Consider the following 20865-nt stretch of genomic DNA (forward strand, 5'->3'; position numbering starts at 1 on the left):
TGTGAAGGTAGTTGTCACACATTTAAACATTACCTCACCATGAAAATGCTGAATCCTTAAAACTAGACAGAAGGTTGTTTGCTTTATTATTTCCGGGTTCCTACAGGAACTCTGAATAAGATGGAACTTCTGTAAGAGTTTGATTGAATCCTCTTCACATAATTCTGCTTATTGCAATCTTCAAGGCATTTGATTTTCTGTAACCGTACAACCATAAATCAAAATACATCTGAAGCTAACACACAGCATTTGATGCACTTGCTGCTGCTATTACTTTATAACTGTTCTGTGAAGATTCGGCCTCAGACTAATAATAATAATGCCTATTATTACTGTACAAGCTTCCCCTTTGGATTATTTCTGTTGTCATCCTAAACATATACTAACTTCTCAAAAGGCCTTAAGTTCTCAGACAAGTGTTGGTTCATTCTCCTCGTGATATACTCCTTCAGGATACTTACCGAAGAAGGCAGATGCAGAGGACCATCACTCGGCAGATGTCCTTCGATCTTACGAAACTGCTGGTTACTGAGGACTGGTTCAGTGATATAAGTCCTCAGACTATGAGAAGATTGCTTAATATTGTTTCTGTGACAGGTAACTTTTCTTACTGTCTTATGGTGGGTGATACACTTTAACACATCAGCAGAGCAATTCAGTTTCAGAGACAGAAGGGTGTGCCGTGTTCATACGTCCACACCGTTGTATAGCACTTTGGTTTGCATTGAGTGTACCTAATGAAACCTATGTTAACGTTGACAGTGAAAATCAATCATCAGTTGTGCACTGTTTTTTTAAAACTTGATTTAAAAAATTTTTTATTTCACCTCAGGTTTAATGTTTCTCTTTGTACGAAGGTAATTTTATGCTAATTTGTATGACTGAGTATAATCAACTTATAATTTAAATGTTGACATTCAGATTTTGTATGCTGCTCTTCTGTTTTATTTTCAATGCTATTTTCTTCTTTATCGTGTTAAATATAATACATATAACAATTTACTGTCCTGACCATTTTTGTGGGTACACTTTGGTGGTGGTACATACACTCATGTTTTTGGGCAGCCATCACCTCCATCCATCTTCGTAATTGTTTTCATTTCATTCAGACAAATCATACAGTATTTGTCTTTTTGTGACTGGCTTATTTCACTTAATACAACGCCTTTAAGATTCACCATGTTGTCGCATGTAGCATGTAGAGTCCTTTTTAAGACTGAATAATATTCCATTGTATGTCTGTACCACATTTTGGCGTATCCATTCACCTGTTGATGGACATGTAGGTTGCTTCCATGTTTCCATGTTTTAGCTATTGTGAATAATGCTCTTATGAACATGAATATATCTTAATATTTTTTGAGACCCTGCCTTCAGTTCTTTTGGATATATACCCAGAAGTAGAATTGCTGGGTCACATGGCATTTCTATGTTTAATTTTTTGAGGAACCTTCGTTCTGTTTTCCATGGCTGTGCCATTTTACATTTCCAGCAACAGTGCACAAAGGTTCCAATTTTTCTACATCCTTGCTAGCACTTGTTTCTTTCTATTTTTTTTTTTTTTTTTTTTGATAGTAGCCATCCTAATACATGAGAAGTAGTATCTCATTGTAGTTTGGATTTGCATTTCCCTAATTAACAATGTTGAACATTTTTGCATATGCTTGTTGGCCATTCCTATATCTTCTTCAGAGAAATGTTTATTCAAGCCCTTTGTCCATTTTGAATTGGGTTGTTTGGGTTTTTTATTGTTGAGTTTTAGGAGTTCTCTGTATATTGTAGATATTGATCTATTGATCCCTTATCAGATATGTGTTTTTTAACTATTTTCTTCCATTCTGTGGGTTGTATTTTTCCTCTGTGGATAGCGTCCTTTCACATACAAAATTTAAAAATTTTCACGAAGATCAGTTTGTCTGCTCTTTGTTTGCATGCCTTTGGTGTCATATTCAAGAAATCACTGCCAAATCCAGTGTTGAGAAGTTTTTGACCTATGTTTTCTTCTAAGTGTTTTATTGTTTTAAGTTACATTGATCCCTTTTGAGTTAATTTTTATATATGGTGCTAGGTAGAGGGTTCAACTTCCTTCTTTTGCATGTTTTCATAGCACCACTTATTGAAAAGACTGTCCTTTCCCCACCTAATGGTCTTGGCACCCTTGTCAAAAATCGCTTGACCATACATATGAGGATTTATTTCTGGGCTATTCTATTCGATTCTACTGGTCTGTATGCCTGTCTTTATGCCAGTCCACATTGTTTTCATTACTGTAGCTTTGTAGTAAGATTTGAAATAAGGAAGTGTGAGTCCTCCAGTTTCATATTTCTTTTTAAGGATTGTTTTGGCTCTACAGTGTCTCTTGAGATTCCATATGAATTTTAGGATGGATTTTTCTATTTCTGCAAAAAAAAGTCATTGGAGTTTTGACAGCGATTGCATTGAATCTGTAGATGACTTTGGGTAATGTTGCTATTTTAACAAAATTAAGTCTTCCAATCCATGAACATGGGATGTCTTAATTATAATTTAAAATGTTGAAATTCAGATTTTACATGTGTCTATTGTTTTAGTTTTCAAATGCCATTTTATTTTAAATGTTTATTTATTTTGAGAGAGAGAGAGAGAATGTGCATGTGCACATGCAAGTGGGAGAGGGGCAGAGAGAGAGAGAGGGAGAGAGAATCCCAAGCAGGTTCCATGCTGTCAGTACAGAGCCTGATGTGGAGCTCCGTCCCACGAACTGTGAGATCATGACCTAAGCCAAATTAGGCGTCTGAGATCAGACGCCTAACTGATGAGCCACCCAGGTGCCCCCAAGTGATATTTTAAATAAAAAATATTGAAGATTTTTTATTTAATTATTGAAAATATTTAAATATTGAAAATAAAATTGAAGATTATTGCCCTGTGACTGAATTCTTTGCAAAGAATTCTGCTCTTCACCATGTTAATGCTTACATGTAAATGTAAATACTTATAATTTAGTTTGTAAGTATGTATTTCTTTCTTGGCATGACATTGAATAGTACTTGGTAATATTGGCTAGTGTTCACTCTGTTACGATCGTTACACTGGAATTTGCTTTTATGCTAAGAAGGTTGGGGTACATGCTCTGAACTAAATTGCAAGTGAGATTGTGTCTAGTATATGTACAAGAATTTTGGTAATTAAATCCCTTTAAGTGAGGTCTCAAACCTTATTGATTATGTTCTACAGTGGAAATGTTCTAGTGTATTATCGGTAATATTTATGTACTTATTTAACAAATATACGGTGAGTGTCTAGATATGCCAGATACTGGCCTGGGTATTATGGAGGTAAGCCGCAAACAAGGTAAAGTTCTTGACTTATTGGCGAAGACAGAAAGATATAAAAAGTCACGTAACAATAAGTGCCATAAAAACCTCATCTTCCCTTACCATTTAGCTTTGGAATACCCCTGGTGCAGTCATTGCTTCTTTGCTTTTCAATCTAAACCAGTTCCTTTGGTGATCTCATGGAGTCCCAAAGGTTTATATACCATGTACATATGATTCTCAAACGTATATCTTCATCCTTGTTGCTTTCCAGTTGCCTACTTGATATCTAGTGGTGTCTTATATTCGTCTGATACTTAATATGTCCAAAATTGAACTTTTGATCATCTGCCCCAAACTTAATCTGCCCATAGACTCCCATCTCAGTTAATCCAACTCTTTTTCCAGTTCCTTGGGCAAAAAAACCCCTTGATATGTTTTTTCTAGATGCCACCTCCAATCTGTAGTATGTTCTTTAGCTCTGTTTTCATACTAAATCCAGAATCTGACCACTTCTCACCATTTGTAACATACTACCCTTATCCAACGCATCATTATGTCTCATCTGTATTAATTGTAGCAGTGGCCTAACTCATCTCCCTGCTGCTACTTTTTCCTCTGTGGTCTGTTCTCCATGTGGCGGCCACAGTGACCTTTTGAAATAGAAACCAATCATCTTGTTTCTCTGCTAAGAACTCTATTATGTTTCCATTTTGTTGAAAATAAAAATCTTAAGTCCTTACAGTTTCTTACAAGGCCCTCTTGATCTCTCTCTCTCCACCTCTTTTCCGACCTCTGACCTTATCTTCTACTCTCCTGTTCCATCCCTAACAGACCTCTTTGCCGTTCCCTGAAAATGTCAGGCATGCTCCTGCCTAAGGGCTTCTGCTTCTGCCTGTAATGAGCTTTCTTTGGAGAGATGCATCACGGGCTTTCTCGTCTTGTCTTAACTCTTTGCTTAAACGTCAGCTTTTCAACGAGACCTTCCTTTTTCGTCTTAGATAAAATTACACTTCTTTCTTTGACACTCCTTGCTTTATTAATTTACCCCATAGAACCGATCACCTTTTAATACACTATATCATATACCTACCAACTTAGACGGTTCTTTAGAGGATGAGGTCCATCATGGGTTCATTGATGTTCTGTTGTCTGATTGTTGAGACTGACACATAGTTCTGAAAGGTTTTGCCTACAGGTATGTGGTCAAAGCAGTATATAGCACTGGTGGCAAATGACACAGCAAAAATTACTTTAGGACTAAACAGAATTGTGTTTAATCCCTAGGAGTTTTCCAGTACAGCTCTTTGGATTACAGAAGCCATATAAATACTAGGTTGAAATTTGTGGTGTAAATTAAATTGCAATGTTTAAAGATTCAAATTATTTGTGAATATGCTAAATGTTTTGCTTAGTATAATATTACACATCTATGAATTTAAAAAACTGTTTTCATACTTTTTAAAGGGCGATTACTGAGAGCCAATCAGATTAGTTTCAACTGGGACAGGCTTGCTAGCTGGATCAATCTTACTGAGCAGTGGCCATACCGAACTTCATGGCTCATATTATATTTGGAAGAGACTGAAGGGATTCCAGATCAAATGACACTGAAAACCATCTATGAAAGGTACGTTGTCCGACCTCTTTATGTTTCACTTTATCTTAGATTAACTTGACTTTTCAGAAAAATGTTAATGCAAATAAAGCAAAATGAATACAAAATAATATACATGAAATGTGTACTTCTGGATTCAACTAACCATTCTCATTAATTCCATTATAATTTTGGAGTTGTATTAGCACAGGTATATATCTCATGTAAAATTTATAACTTAGTTGAGTATATTCTTCCCTTTGCAGTGTAACTTACACAGTAAAAAAAGTTGAATTAATAGTCCTATTAGTTTTATGTATTTATACATATGAAATGCAAACTGTGAAATGTTATTATTTGTTTCCATTTTATTTTTTATTCTAAGAGTCTTCATTGAATATTAAGGAGGTTCCATTTTCAAATCATTAGTGCAGGTATTTTCAGTTTTGGGTCTGGAGAGTTTTTGAAACTGTGAATACGGGTTGGAAAACATTCTTTGCGTTAAACAATAAAGGAATTTATTGTTCCTTTATAGTCAGTCATTTGAAGTACTTCTGAAGTTTTTACTTCTGATAAGAAATTGATTAATTTTTTCTTGAAAGACGTGAAGTTTAGGCTCAGTGAAATGTCAGGCATGTAAAGTTATAAGAGTTGACAGTTTCTTGTCAGATTCGCAAATGAAATTGTAATCCTTTTTGTTCACCAGAACATACCTTCAGAGTTTCCAAGAGCTGCTCGAGTAAGCTATCTGTTAGAAAAAAGGTGGTAGAAAGAAACTATACAATTTCACAAATCTTGGTGTAACTGAAACGATTATTTTAAATATAATTGAAACACTAACGAAGCATTTAGTGTATAGTTCATATATTAAAACTTTTAAGATTACAAAAAATTTTTCTTGAAGTATCTATCGTCAGCATGCAGTTTTCCTTTGTTGTTCATCCCCATTGTTCATGTAGATATTTTATGTCATGTTTTCTGAGGTAAATAACTAGCTTTAGGCTTACGGAGGATGGCTGTAGTGTTAGCGTACAGATTTGAGGTCTTCCTGCTTTTGCTGTTTAATTTACACTAAATTCAAGTAGTTGTGTAAACCGTGTGCTATATCAAGTAGGTGTTCCAGTAGGTGGCAGTGACACATAATCACTGCCGGCTGTGGAGAAGTGGCATGGAACCGTATCTGCTCTCTGGTATCTGAGAGAGTCTCTTCTTCCCGTGAGACACAAGATTGGTTTTTCCCTTGGTTGTGCAGTAAAACGTTGTTTTATTTCGTAAGTTTTGCATCGTAACAGGTGTCGTGTAATGTGTAATGAGCGTTTGCTAGATGAGCACAGTTATTGTTAAACAATTACAATTTAACTTTGGAAACTCTAACTTCTTACTAACAAGTCATCCCGATGTAATGGGGTTTATTTGTCACATGGTGTATTGTTCACCCAAAGCGCCAGTTAGCATGGACAGGTAGTCCTTTGGGACTTCGTCTTATCCTTGAGCAATGGTGATTATTTGTGTGTCAATAAAAATATGTCTGAGGAAAGAATAAGCCTTCATTCAGGGACTAGAAACAGGGTTCTTAGAGCCTGTCTGAATCGGTATTGTTCCTGCAGCATGTATTTGGTTTCGGGAAGTTTGAACTTGTGGCCGCAGGAGAGCTGCTCGTGTCACACGGCCCTCATGGAAGGAGGAGAGACCGCTCATCGTGAGCATTTTCTCCTTTTGGTGTCTGTGTCTCCAGCCTGCCTTCCTCAAGTGCTGGCTTCTCCGCCAGGAGCCTCAGTGCTCGCGAAGCTCTGTGAAGCTCAGGTGGCTGGGCGGCTCCACGTCCTCAACAGGGAAGATTGTGGTTCGGAAAGTTTAACGTCCCAAAGTCGCTTAGCTCGTGAGTAGCAGAGGTATTTCAGTCCAGGTGTCTCAGAGTCCACAGATCGCTTCTGTGCCCGCCACTGTTCTAAACACTTTGCGTTTTGACACCTTTTATTCTCGCAGTCTGTGGAGTAGTGTTATTGTTTGTGTTTTACACATGAGAAAATTGAAGCCCAGAGAAGGCAAGTCACGTAGCGAATGTCTCACAGCCACTGAGTGGTAGAGCCGGGTCCCTGGCTCCAGAGCCACGTGCGAAGGGTACTGCCCCGCACAGCGCGGTAGGGTCATCTGTGTTTTCTTCAGCTGTAGAGTTGTCTGGAGTATGTAAGGCACTGGCATCTTATGATGAAGATGAAGTGTCTCAAGTTGTTACATTTCTGTGTTCTCCATTTCTCTCTAGAATTTCACAAGATACGAATATTCTATTTAACACATAAGATGGTTGATACAGATCGTCTCATTTACTGCAGTGACAATGGATCTATTAAGCAGGCATTGCTGTAATACATTATTTTTTTTCTACAAGTTTCCTTTACCTTCGTAAAAACAGCTGTTAGATTTTTCAGCACCCCACCCCCAGTAAAAGAGTAAATATAGTTCATGTCAGTTTTTGGCTTGGGTACAGAAGAGGACTCAAGTCAGTCTCTTTGTCTTCCTTTAGTTGAGTATATTGCTTCGAAGTACACTGTATCTCAGGATTACAGAAACACTGATCAAGTTTTCACATTTGAAGGGCTGCGGGCTTGAAGCCCCCAGCCACTGGGTCCTCTGCGTGTCCTGTGACAGAGGTAGGGAGTGGTTAAAGTCTGGGTCCCCGGGAGACGGAAGCACGAGGGTTGTGCAAATGAATAAAAGGTCTTTAAAGCCCTCAGAAATTTATCTTTCGGTTCAATCCAACACAAATATATTAAGTGTTTATTATTTGTGGGTCCTGCTTCTGGATGCTGGAGGTACAGTTGTGAACAAGTACCCGTATGTTTACTTTCAATCCAGCAGTCATTTACTCTGAATGTACACCCCCACAAACAAGAAGTTGTGCAACTTAAGTGTGCATTTATATAAGAACATTGGGGGGGGCCCTCGGTGGCTCAGTCGGTTAAGCGTCCGACTTCAGCTCAGGTCATGATCTCACGCTTTGTGAGTTCGAGCCCCATGTCGGGCTCTGTGCTGACAGCCAGAGCCTCGAGACTGCTTTGGATTCTGTGTCTCCCTCTCTCTCTCTGCCCTTCCCCCACTTGTGTTTTTTTTACCCCCTCTTTCTCTCAAAAATAAATAAATAAACATTTACATAAGAACATTGGTTGAAGCACCATGATAGGGTATTTTGTAACCGTAGGAAAGAATGAAGAAAAACTCTGTGATTTACATGGAGGAATTTCTAGGATATAGTAAGTGAAAATAGCAAAGTGTGTAAGAGTGTACAACGTGATACTGTTTGTATAAGAAAAGAGGGATAAGTGCCCCTTACCCGTTTATCCCATCCCCCCTCCCACAACCCCTCCCGTAACCCTCAGTTTGTTCTCCATATTTATGAGTCTCTTCTGTTTTGTCCCCCTCCCTGTTTTTATATTATTTTTGTTTCCCTTCCCTTATGTTCATCTGTTTTGTCTCTTAAAGTCCTCATATGAGTGAAGTCATAGGATTTTTGTTTTTCTCTGACTCATTTCGCTTAGCATAATATCCTCCAGGTCCATCCACGTAGTTGCAAATGGCAAGGTTTTATTCTTTTTGATTGCCGAGTAATACTCCATTGCATATATATACCATATCTTCTTTATCCATTCATCCATCAATGGACATTTGGGCTGTTTCCATCCTTTGGCTATTGTTGATAGTGCTGCTATAAACATGGGGGTGCATGTGTCCCTTCGAAACAGCACACCTGTATCCCTTGGATAAATGCCTAGTAGTGCAATTGCTGGGTCGTAGGGTAGTCCTATTTTTAGTTTTTTGAAGAACCTCCATACTGTTTTCCAGAGTGGCCACACCAGCTTGCATTCGCACAAAGAAGTGTTTTTGATGGAGTATTTTTCATCATATAATAAAAGTAACTTGGAGTGAGTTTTTGTAGGGGGAATATTTTGTTCAAGTAAATATATATCTCCAATTCTGTACTGGAGATGTAATGAGATAATTAGAAGTTTGTTTTGCTATTAAATTAATCCATTATTTTAGACTTCAGCACTAGGTGGGCCTGCCATCCATTAATGGGTTGGATTCAGGGGGATTTTTAGATTTTTTTTTTTTTTTTTTTTAGAAAAAAGTGTGTTTTATATGCCTACAAACACAAAGAATATTTTGTAGCTAGTCTAAGGAAAAGAGAAAAAGACAATGTAGTAAGAATCTTCGAGACTTCATTAAGGAGTTGACTTAATAATTGACTTTAAGATGATTTGGAATGAAAAACTGTAGGAAGACAATTTGATTAACATATTGAAAGATCATATATTGGAATATGTTAGAATAATTTAGCTGACTATTTCTAGTTACCCATAGTTGAGTTCTTTGATTCCATTGCTTGTCATTTGAATAATAAAAAGTTTTATTTACAGCAGACAAAAGCAGCAGTATATAATTGATATTCATTTATTTTATTAAAGAAATCTGATTTGATAAAAACAATCAGAAAATAGTATTTTTAACGCTAGTAGTAAAATTTATTTTTTAATCCATAAAAAGCCTCATTTATTTTTATAGCAATTTGATGACACATCTGCTTGCTTTTATTCAGCTGAAAAAGAAAATGTTGGTTCTTGGTGTTTGGTAAAATTGCTTTGTTAAATTATTTTCTAAATTGTTCAACTTTTAACAAATGACATTTGATACTAACACTAGAAAGCAATTTCAGCTAATTAAGTAGATCCCTCTATAAACCATTGGAACATTAAGATGACATACTGTTCATTCAAGATTATTTTAATTGGTACAATTATTGTAATTTTCTTGCAATTATGTGTTGAGCTAAAAGCTTTTGTCTAGATCATTTGAGGGTTTTTTTTGTTAACATACATTTAGGAAGAAGAAAGGGAGTAAAATAAAAACTATAGATAAAGATTTTCTGTCTACTTTTTATTACAACGTTTTAGACAACCATTGAAATATGTTAGTATAAAACTTTATTTCTGGTGTTTTTCAGTAAGCATTTTAAGCAATGATAGAAGTTTTTAAAAGATCAATTTAAGTAGTTTTCATGAAGATAATGTTTTAAATTTTTGTTTTGACACTACTCACGCAGTCTTTTACTCAGGATGATATGGTCAGAATAGTTTTGTGATAAGGATAATGCCATACTCTTAATTATTTAAAACAAGTTTTGAGAGAGCCTTAGAATGGTAGCCATGTTCCATTCATTGGAATAGCTATTTGCTGAATAGGCACTGTACGCATCTAACTTATACCTTTATGCTCAATTCAGCATCTTTAAATTATTCAGGTAGTGGTATTTCTGTACTTGGCATTTTTCATAATAAAATCTCATATCTTAGGATGTTCATACCTGATACTCAGCCAAAATTTTCCTAAGTTTAACTTGCTCATTTCTGGTTATCTCCTGCCTCCCTTAGCTCTCCCTGACCTCCTTCCTCTTTCTTTTATATTATTTGTTGTCCCTCCTCCATCACGTGACCCAGATTATGCACCCGTCTATTTCCGTCGCATGTGGATTTAAGTCGTGAATTTCAATAGCATGAAAAACTGGATAATAGTTTAGATTTGTGAAGAAGTTGTCTCATCTCCTTTGTAGTACAAAGTACATCCTTTGTACTGGTGATATTTCTCCTAATTTTGATTTTGAGATACTATGAGTATTTATGCCAAACACTGTTTCATGCATGGCACTTTTGGTGCTTTTTGTATATAGTGTAGAATCTTAATGAAATTCTATCTTTTTGATATGATGTGACTTCTCTGCATGTGTTGATGTTGTCACCATTCAACATTTATTAAATTACTGTCTTGTGTATAATTTTTGTTTCCATCTTTTTTCTCAAAACACACTTCCCTGAATATGTATCACGTAAATACTTTATTCAGGGTAGTTCTTGTTGAGAAGGGAAAAGCTGAGCAAAGACTTGAAGGAAGCAGGAGAATTAGCCAACTAGATATCTGGGGAAAGCATTTCTGGGCAGAAGGAACAGTGTGGACAAAGGTTGTAAGACCAGAGAGTACCTGGAATGTTTCCGTAACAGCAAGGACAAGGGATTTGGTGTGGCTAGAGAGGATTCAGTAAAGCGACGGGGTGGGAGGTGAGGTCAGGAAGGTGTGGAACATGGAAGATCGTTGTAAAGGTTTTGGCTTTTACCCTAAGTAAAATGGAGATCCATTGCAGGGGTTTGAAAAAATTGTATCCGTACCCTGTATGCTCTAAGGTGCCTATTATGTGGCTGTATCAGTGTAACTTGGCGTTAAGTTAGGGAATCCTATTGACCTAAGGGAGCGTATTTTGAGAATCCTGTGTTGCGAAGGGGATGGGAGTGGATCTTGGTGGGAACATTAGGGTAAATGAAAAGTTGTGCAGAGTAGGTGGGGATCCCACAGTAAAGATGAAATGAATGATAGAGAATGGCACTTAACAGCGCGCCATGAAAATGAGAAAGCTAAGAAATGAACAACATGTGTAGACAGTCTGTTGCAGTGTAGTGAAGAAAACTGGTTATTTCTAAACATCTCCATTAATTTATGACTAATTTCCCTGTATGTCTTTCCTGTTGTAATAATTTCTTGTTTCTTACGATGATTTTATTCTTTATTTTCTAGTAAAATGTTGGATTTAGAAGCCTACTTTTTGGATCATTTTTTAAATTACCTTCTTTCCCTTGGACTTGCCAGCTGCATGGTTTGTCCCCCAACCCCCACATTTAAGCCCCTGGTTGAGAGTGAATGAAAGGTGGTTTCTGTAGCATTGGCTGATAGGTCAGTGGTGTAGAGGGCAACTAATGAGTTGCTTGTACAGTAATATTAATTTGATTTATGAGTACTATAAGATGGAGATGATGGTCATTGAGTGTCAACTTGGGCTCTACGGATAAAGAAAAATAATTGGTCAAAATTCAATGTACAAGCATCAAGTTTATCTGGAGTTCTGAACAGGCCTAGCCTGGCTCTCCAGCCCATTCTCATGCTTTATCCCTCTTGCTTTTTACCTTTCCACCTGCACTTCTCTGTGGCCCATCCTTCCTCCCCCACCTTATTCTTCTGGTCACCTCTTAAATGCCACAGCCTCAAGAATCCTTTTGTGACCGGCATACCCCATTCCCCAAGACTTTACTAGATGTGTTCCATATATACTGGTATGTTCCTTCATAGCACTTAACATGGTTACCTTTCTATAAATATTTGCATTTCTCCTTAATATTTGTTTCCTGAACTAGACTGTTAACTCCACGACTGTAACTTCCTTAAACCTTGCTGAATTCCTCGCTTTAGACGTTCTTGGTATGGAGTAGGCAGTAGTGATTATTTCTGAGAGAATAAAGAAATATGATGATGACATTTGGATCGAGCAAAGTATGGATTAGGGGAAGGTGGTAAATGAGAAGCCACATTTTATCTTGAAGAGAATACTATTCATAAAGACACCTGATCTTTGGTTCAAAATGTGGGTAAAATGTTTCCTTTGTTATTATACTAGTAGTTCCCTGGGTTAGGCACATAGTAAGTTCTCAGTACATAGCAATTGAATGGTCATTACATATTTCAGTCAGCACCTAGTAGTTTCCACCTTTTGTTGGGTGATACAACAGAATCAAAACAATGTATTTCATAGTCATTTCCTTGTAACTGTGAGTTCACCACATTTCTAAGGTTTCTTGCATTTATAATCCTTTTATGAATGCCATGGTTTGGAATTACTTCATATTGGCCCACCTTTAGACAGGCCCCTCCCACTTCAGCTCCTACCAACAGGCTGTTGTCAGTATTGTTAAAAAGGCCTTAGGAGTTAGCTGGACTCCCATTTTTGTTATGCTAAACATTTTGATCAGGTTCATTCATTGACAAATATTTATAGAGTCTTTTATGTATTGGGCATATGCTAATAAAAGTACTGCTTAGTATTACTTGAGTCTTCAGTATATGCCACACGTTGGATTAAGCAGTTGGCATGGATTTTTTAATTTAATGCTAACTCTGGGAGGCGAAGAGTGGGAGTTACTTGGGATCACACAGCTACTACCGCTGGAGCTTCCCCAGACCTATTTCTGGAAGCCAGGAGATGATCTGTAACTACATAGCAAGGCAGCAGATCTGAGATAATTACAAATACAGAACTATACTAATTTTATTTTTATTTCCAGATATATTTTATTCATTTTCAAATGAGTATTTAGAATTATTTATTATATATCAATGGGAATATTATTATGTATCAACGGGCAGATAGGAAATTTTCCAGAGGATTGAATTTCTGCTCTATTAAAAAAATGCGGACTTGTACCAACTTATGTAAAACCCCAAATAAATGCTTTATTCAGTTCTAATTGTGTCTAGTAACTGCAATAGGTTCTGTAGGGAATGCTTAAAAAAATCAGTTGTGATATTTGACACTTAAACAGCTGGTACATCTGTTTTTTAAGCCTTTATATCATTTTTATATGCATTAGGTGGCTGTAATTTTTTTAGGTAGCTTTTCATTTGCTTTAAATAGGATAAAATTGATTTTAAAAATGTTTTCTCATTTAAACTCATGATGCCATGTTAAGTAATTTTATGGAAATAAAATAAAAATAAAAAGAACAAAGAAAGAATTTTAAATGTTCCAAAGTTGTGCGTTTCTAACTCCAACATGAAAAAAGTATATTAACTAAGGTTGTTTGAAATCTGAAATAAAAAACTCAACTTCTCTAAAGTATATGTTTTGATATGTAAAACAAAAATATTACCTATGCAGGTTTACAGTTTAGTTTATAATACGGTACGAGTATTATGCACATTTACATTTAAAAAAACCCAAGTCTGATTACTGAAGGATTCACATTTGCCACCAGACTATGTGTCTGTCTATCATCTATATGAAGTTATTTTTTTCAACAGACGTTTATGATTTCAGAATTTCAAGTCAAAATATTTTTAAGACTCTGTGAAATAGGAGAATAAACAACAAAAGTGCTGGGTAACCGAAACAGGTAAAGGGAGTGGCCGCTGTAGAGCTCTGCCGCCAGCAGCTCCTGGTAGCAATATCCGGGAAGTCCACAAGGTGGGAGTATTTCACTAGAGACATTATTAGCATGTTCAGCCAAGAAACAAGCCCTACTTCATTTTGCTCTTCCCTTTCCAGAGCAGGAAAACAAGGAAAGCACTTAAGTTTAAATATGAATATCTGACACTTTAAAGTTTAATTTCCATGCCTGTTTTTTAAAAGTGGCTTCACAGGACGTTCGTAAGTACCGAGACTCTTGATCATAGGCAAATGAGTGGTTATCTGATTTTATGGCATAGTCTTTATTAAGTTTAGTACTACCTTTTCCTCCTCAAATTCTTTTACATGAGCTTTTGGGAAAAGGGTGGGTATGAAAAAAGGGGAGTATTTGAAAGATATAAATAAATAAAATTAAATTAAATTAAAAAAATCTAATACAAATACTAAAGATTTGTATTAGATTAAAAGTGTTAAATTCTAAACATTGTAGAACTTGGGTTCTATTCTTATTAAACATTAAATCTTTAAGATAGCTTGTTTTTTTTTTAATTTTTTTTAACGTTTTATTTATTTTTGAGACAGGAAGAGACAGAGTATGAACAGGGGAGGGTCAGAGAGAGGGAGACACAGAATCTGAAACAGGCTCCAGGCTCTGAGCTGTCAGCACAGAGCCCGACGCGGGGCTCGAACTCACGGACGGCGAGATCATGACCTGAGCCGAAGTCGGCCGCTTAACCGACTGAGCCACCCAGGCGCCCCTAAAGGTTTTGTTTTAATCTGAGGCATATTCATAGACAAGCTTTGATTTCAGAACCTTCATTCTGTATACCTCCTTTTCAGAGTTTTATTTCAAAACATTTGCTTCCTCTAGATGGTTAATGGAAGAATCTTTAAGAATTCCAAAAGGAAACAATAATAGGAACATCTCTTACTGTTTGGTAGCACCTCCCAATATTAGTAGTGTTCCTCAAGCAGCTATGAAAATCGGATCTCATTTACTTTTATCAGAATGTTTTTTTAATACATCTTAGTACAAACTCTTGATATGGAACAATGGGCTTTACATTCTTATGATAGGTACTATTTTCATATTGAGTCAGTTGCAATTGTTTTGCCTCTCTTAACCTCTTTACCGAAGTCTTCTGTTATTGCCCTAGCTTGAAACTGTTGTTTTATCATCTGAATTGGTATTATCTGATCACTTGCGTGGCAGCAACTGGGTAGGCATTGGGCTGTAGTACATGGTTTCTCAGGCTTCCCCCCTCCCCCCCCGGTGGAAACCTTTTTGCAAATTAAATCTTATGCACAACCCCAGTAAATAAAGCAGAATGAATATAAATTAATTGACTCAAATTAGAATATTTCCTAATAAATTCAGTTAGAAAAATGAGCTGTTCTGAAGAACATACTAAAATTGAAACATGTAGGGGGGCCTGGGTGGCTCAGTCGGTTGAGCGTCCGACTTTGGCTTAGGTCATGATCTCGCGGTCTGTGAGTTCGGGCCCCACGTCAGGCTCTGTGCTGACAGGTCAGAGCCTGGAGCCTGCTTCAGATTCTGTGTCTCCCTCTCTCTCTGCCCCTCCCCTGCTCATGCTCTGTCTCTCTCTCTCTCTCTGTCAAAATAAATAAACATTAAAATTTTTTTTTTTTTTAATTGAAACATGTGGATGATCCCTGCATGCTTACCTTGGCATAAACCTCTCTTTGTTTCTGTACTTAGTTTTGGTAATATAATATCAAGACAATTCTGAATCCTAAGTAGATTCAAATGTTACCAATTTTTATTTTATTTTTTTAAATTTTTTTTTTTAACGTTTATTTATTTTTGAGACAGAGAGACAGAGCATGAACGGGGGAGGGTCAGAGAGAGGGAGACACAGAATCTGAAACAGGCTCCAGGCTCTGAGCTGTCAGCACAGAGCCCGACGTGGGGCTCGAACTCCCGGACCGCGAGATCATGACCTGAGCCGAAGTCGGCCGCTTAACCGACTGAGCCACCCAGGCGCCCCAAATGTTACCAATTTTTAAACGTGCTTTGCAGTGGCAGGATGTTTTCAATTAATTTGGCTTCATCGGTCGGTCACCAGGCTTATGTGACAGCTGCTCGCATTTCTTCTAATTGGTTGAAGTGCTGGATGCTGCTTCTCTGACAAGGTCCTGTCATCTGAGTCATGTCATAAAGTAGCACTGATTTCTGAACTGTTTATTACGCTCTGACTTGGGCACATCAGGTGGAGTAGTGCACTCGCTTGCCTAACTTCATGAAGAGGAAAGTGCTGGACTGGATTAATTAAAAAATAAAAAATAAATAAAAAAAAAAAAAGGAATTTATATCTGCACCTGAAAATGGAAGAGAAACCTTATTTCAAAGTCTGCAAAAAATTAAAACAAAAAATCAGGATGACCTGAGGCTTATATGTCGGTCTTCTTCAATGCATTAAAATTTAATATGTAACAGTGTTCTATCTTATTATGTTTTAAGGAGTTAAAAATATGTAAATCATTACTTAAGAACTCTGAACCCTGTCTGTGGCCCCCAGTTTGAGCCAGTGCAGGGAGCGGGGCACAGGCTTTTGAATCAGGCCGGATGGGCACCAGCTCTGCCACTTACATCGGAGGTGACGTCGGGCCAGTTGCTTCACATCTCTGAGCCTCGGTTTCCTCATGTTAAAAGTTGAAATGGTACCTCATGGAATGTTTGGGAGATGGAAATTAGGTAAACTAGATAAAACACCTGGCTCAGAGAATGGCAGGCTGTAGATGTTCGTGTACAAATACTAGTACTTTAAAACATTTTCTTCTCAATTCCTTATAACCTCCGAATATATTTTTGCTGTCAGATTACATGTAAGAACACACGTAATTTACATGTGTGTTCTTCACAGCATCTTACACAACACACAGAAATGAAGGCGGTGCCTTATCTGTAATGTACATGAGCCAGCACAGATACCTCTTCGAGCTTTTGTATTTTACCCTTCCTGTTTGTCGATCCTTTCTCATCCCTGTCGTTACCAAACTTGCAACCTTAAAGCCAAGTTAAGTTATGCTTCCGGTGTCATTTTTACGCCAAAACCAAGGGAGCTCAGATGTGGAAGGGACGGCATAGGCCAGGGCTTTCCTTCATTACTTTGAGAGAGAGAACATCTCCCACGTGGTAGGTGTGGGAAGCATCCACAGGGCCGTCCACAAGATGGAAGACAGCTACTTCAGCCCTCGAAATAAGGAAACTGGAATTGAGAGAGGTTACAGGACTTGGCCCAAATCACACAGTCACCCAGTGACCCAGCCTTTCAAGTAAATTAAAAAAAATTTTTTTTTAATATTTATCTTAGTGTGAGAGAGAGACAGAGAGCAACAGAGCATGAGCGGAGGAGGGGCAGACACAGAGGGAGACACAGAATCCAAAGCAGGCTCTAGGCTCTGAGCCGTCAGCACAGAGCCCGACACGGGGCTCGAATTCACGAACCAGGAGGTCATGACCTGAGCCGAAGTCAGACGCTCAACCGACTGAGCCACCCAGGGGTCGCTTAAGTTAATTTTGTTACACCTTTTAAATAGTTCATCTCGTTACTTTTACTTGTCAAACATTATAGCCTTATTCTGACTTAACCTGAGCTGGTGAAGTCTGGATTTAAGGAAAGCTGCCACAGTAACTACCCTGTTCTGTCCTTTCAGAGCCCAGCCGGGGTGCAGTGTAGGTCTGTATTCCCAGAAATGACAGCCTGTAATGGAAAGCATCTAACACGTAAATAGGTAGTAAGTTTATACAATAGCTTCAAAGGGAGACTTTGACCCCAGACGTTGGTTACGCTATTTCCTTGGCTGTTGAACGCACTGCTGTTCATCACTGGATCGAATGGAATCCTCACTGGAGAGTATTAAGCTGCGTTTCTTTTCGAGTGTAAATGCTTCTGTGTCAAAATAATTCAATGCTTTAAAAAAAAAAAGGGATAAGGAGATTTTTTAAATTCCACTATAATTAATGTATAGTGTTACATTAGCCGCAGGTGTACAAGTTAGTGATTCCACACCTCTTAGTGCTCATAAGTGTGCCCTTATCCCAAGGATATTTTTATGGTCATAAAATTTTCCTTTATTTCTAGTCCTAGTTCATTTTTCAGTTTCTGACTACATTTGCTATTCAAGCTCAAAGAAAGAAGCAAGGATGGCCGCAACATATGAACAAGACGTGGCCAGCAGCACCGACTTGTAAAGAAGTAACTTGGATAAGGGAGAGCTGTGTCACATGAGGTCCTGGGTGTGGTGGCATCTCTGCCACCAAGGTCATGTCTTGTGCTGTCCATGTGAGTCCTAGCTGAAGTCCAGCTGCAGTTATGCAAATTGCGGTCTTAATGATAGTCTACTGAGTTCGCATATTGAGCACTTAAAAAATTTTTTTTAAATGTGTATTTATTTTTGAGACAATGCGAGAGACAGAGTGCAAGCGGCGGAGGGGCAGACAGAGGGAGACACAGAATCCGAAGCGGGCTCCATCCAGGCCCTGAGCTGTCAGCACGGAGCCCGACGCGGGACTCGAACTTATGAACCATGAGATCACAACCTGAGCCGAAGTCGGATGCTCAGCCGACTGAGCCACTCAGGCGCCCCTAAAATTTTTTTTAAATTACATTACTATATGTTTCTTCCAGTGTAAAAAAGTAATCTTGGGCCTTAATATTCTGACCAGATAGGAAATACACACTGTCTTGAAAATATATACGCCTTCGGTGGGAAATAATCTTTTTAAAATGTAGAGGAAGCTGTTCTGCTAAGCAAAAGAGTAACATTGTTTAGCTCTGCCAGTGATTTATTTGGAAATTTAGACAAGTACTTTCACGGTTAGCATTATATAATCCTAATTGGATCGTCCTTAAACACATAAGTCAAACACATTAAATGCTTGAAACCAGAAACTAACAAACCTGAAGGCTTGGCATGATTATGTATTCACCGCGCCACATACACAAGTGCTTTGTTGTTTTCTAGTGCGGTTACTGAATAGGAAGCCTTGAAAATGCAGCATTACTTTTGTAAGCTTTGAAAAGTAGGTGCTAATGAGAACATTGGACACCACGCTGTTGTTTTGAGAATGGGCTCTGACCACTGCATGCAGGCCCCCCTTTTCCCTTTGCTCCACTGCGTGTGCTGGGCTGGACACAGCCTTGTGCTTGTGGGCAGTTGTAGTTCCTGTTACTTTGTTACTTTTGTTACTTTAGCTATAGACGCCCTAGGCTAGTGGCCTTTCCAATATGATATGAAAGGTGACTCCTGGAATTGTTATCATGGTACTTTTGTAAGAATCGTAGGAGTGATTGAAGTTTAAGCGATGCAGCAAAGGCAGTACCTCAGAGGGAAATGTATAGCCGTAAATGCCGATGTGAAGGAGGAAGAAAGACCTTCATGGCTTAACTTTATACCTTGATTACCTAGGAAAAAAAGAACACATTTTTAAGGTTTCAAAGCTAGCAGAAGGAATGAAAAAATAAAGATTAGAGCCGAGATAAACAAAAGATTAGAATAACTATAGAATTGACCAAACCAAAAGTTGTTTCTTTGAAAAAGATCGACAGAATTGACAAACCTTCTACTACACTGGCAAAGGAAAAAAGAACACACAAATAACTCAAATCAGAAAGTGACGGTATTACCACCAATCATACAAGAATAAAAAGAATTGCAAGAGAATATTCAGTAGGTGCAGAAAAGGCATTTGACAAAATCCAGCATCCTTTCACAATAGAAACACATAGAAAACTGGGAATACAAAGGAGCTTACTCAACATGAAAAGGCGTTTGTAAAAAAACCCACTGCTAACCTCATTCTCCGTGGCGAAACACTGCAAGTTTCCCCACTAAGACAGAACGTGATAAGGACCCCTGCTGCTGTGGGCTGCATGTGTCTCTCCCAAGTTCATATGTTGAAACCCTATTCCTCAATGTGATCATATTGGAGGTGGGGGCTCTGGGAGGTAAATAGGTTCAGATGAGGTCATGAGGGTAGAGTCCTGGGATTGGTGTCCTTACAAGAAGAGACAGTTAGCTGCAAACCAGGGAGAGGGTTCTCATCAGAACCTGACTGTGCTGGCACCATGATCTCAGACTTCCATACTCCAAGAACTGTAAGAAATAAATGTTTTTTAAATCACCCAGTCTATGATATTTTGGTATAGCAGCCTGTAGCTGACTCAGACACCCACTTTCACTACCACTGTTCACTATTATACTGGAAGATCTAGTGAGTGCAATTGGACAAAAAGCAGGAGGAAAAGGATCCAAATTGGAAAGGAAGAAATAACACTATCTGCAATCGCAAATGATGTGATCCTGTATATAGAAAATCTCAAGGAATCCACAAGAAAGCTGCTAGAGCTAATAAGTTCAACAAAGTTGCAGGCTACAGATCAACACAATATCATTTGTGTTTCTGTACCTCAGCAGTGAACTATCTGAAAGGAAATTAACAAAGCAATTCTAGGGGTGCCTGGGGGCTCACTTGGTTAAGCATCCAACTCTTGATCTCAGCTCAGGTCTTGGTCTCAGGGTCTGTGAGTTCAAGCCCTGTGTTGGACACCACACTGGGTGGGGAGCCTACTGAAAAAGAAGCAGAAGCAGAAGCAGAAGAAGAAGAAGAAGAAGAAGAAGAAGAAGAAGAAGAAAGCAATTAAATTTACTATTGCATCTAAAAGAATAAAATACCCAGAAATAATTAAGAAAAATATTTTTAATGTTTATTTATTTTTGAGAGACAGAGAGAGACAGAGCATGAGCAGGGGAGGGGCAGAGAGAGAGGGAGACACGGAATCTGAAGCAGGCTCCAGGCTCTGAGCTGTCAGCACAGAGCCCGTCGCGGGGCTTGAGCTCACGAACCGCCAGATCATGACCTGAGCCAGAGTTGGACACTTAACCAACTGAGCCACCCAGGCGCCCCTGCCCCCCACCCCCAGGAATAAATTTAACCAACAAGGTTAAAG

General features: G+C 38.2%; 1 protein-coding gene across 10 annotated transcripts in view; it reads left to right on the forward strand.

The window, feature by feature from the left end:
- KIDINS220 (kinase D interacting substrate 220) overlaps window positions 1-20865 on the forward strand; it is a 95931-nt gene that overhangs the window by 47072 nt on the left and 27994 nt on the right. For 9 of the 10 annotated variants that reach the window (XM_049652576.1, XM_049652580.1, XM_049652583.1 and 6 more), the window contains 2 exons: window positions 453-597; window positions 4764-4926. In XM_049652576.1, coding sequence (XP_049508533.1) covers window positions 453-597; window positions 4764-4926 — 308 coding nt within the window. Of the gene's footprint in view, window positions 1-452; window positions 598-4763; window positions 4927-6628; window positions 20198-20865 lie in introns of those variants that run through there. The other variant, XM_049652586.1, reaches the window with a different exon arrangement.

The sequence above is a fragment of the Panthera uncia genome (genome assembly GCF_023721935.1).
Source record: "Panthera uncia isolate 11264 chromosome A3 unlocalized genomic scaffold, Puncia_PCG_1.0 HiC_scaffold_12, whole genome shotgun sequence".
Classification (NCBI taxonomy): domain Eukaryota; kingdom Metazoa; phylum Chordata; class Mammalia; order Carnivora; family Felidae; genus Panthera; species Panthera uncia.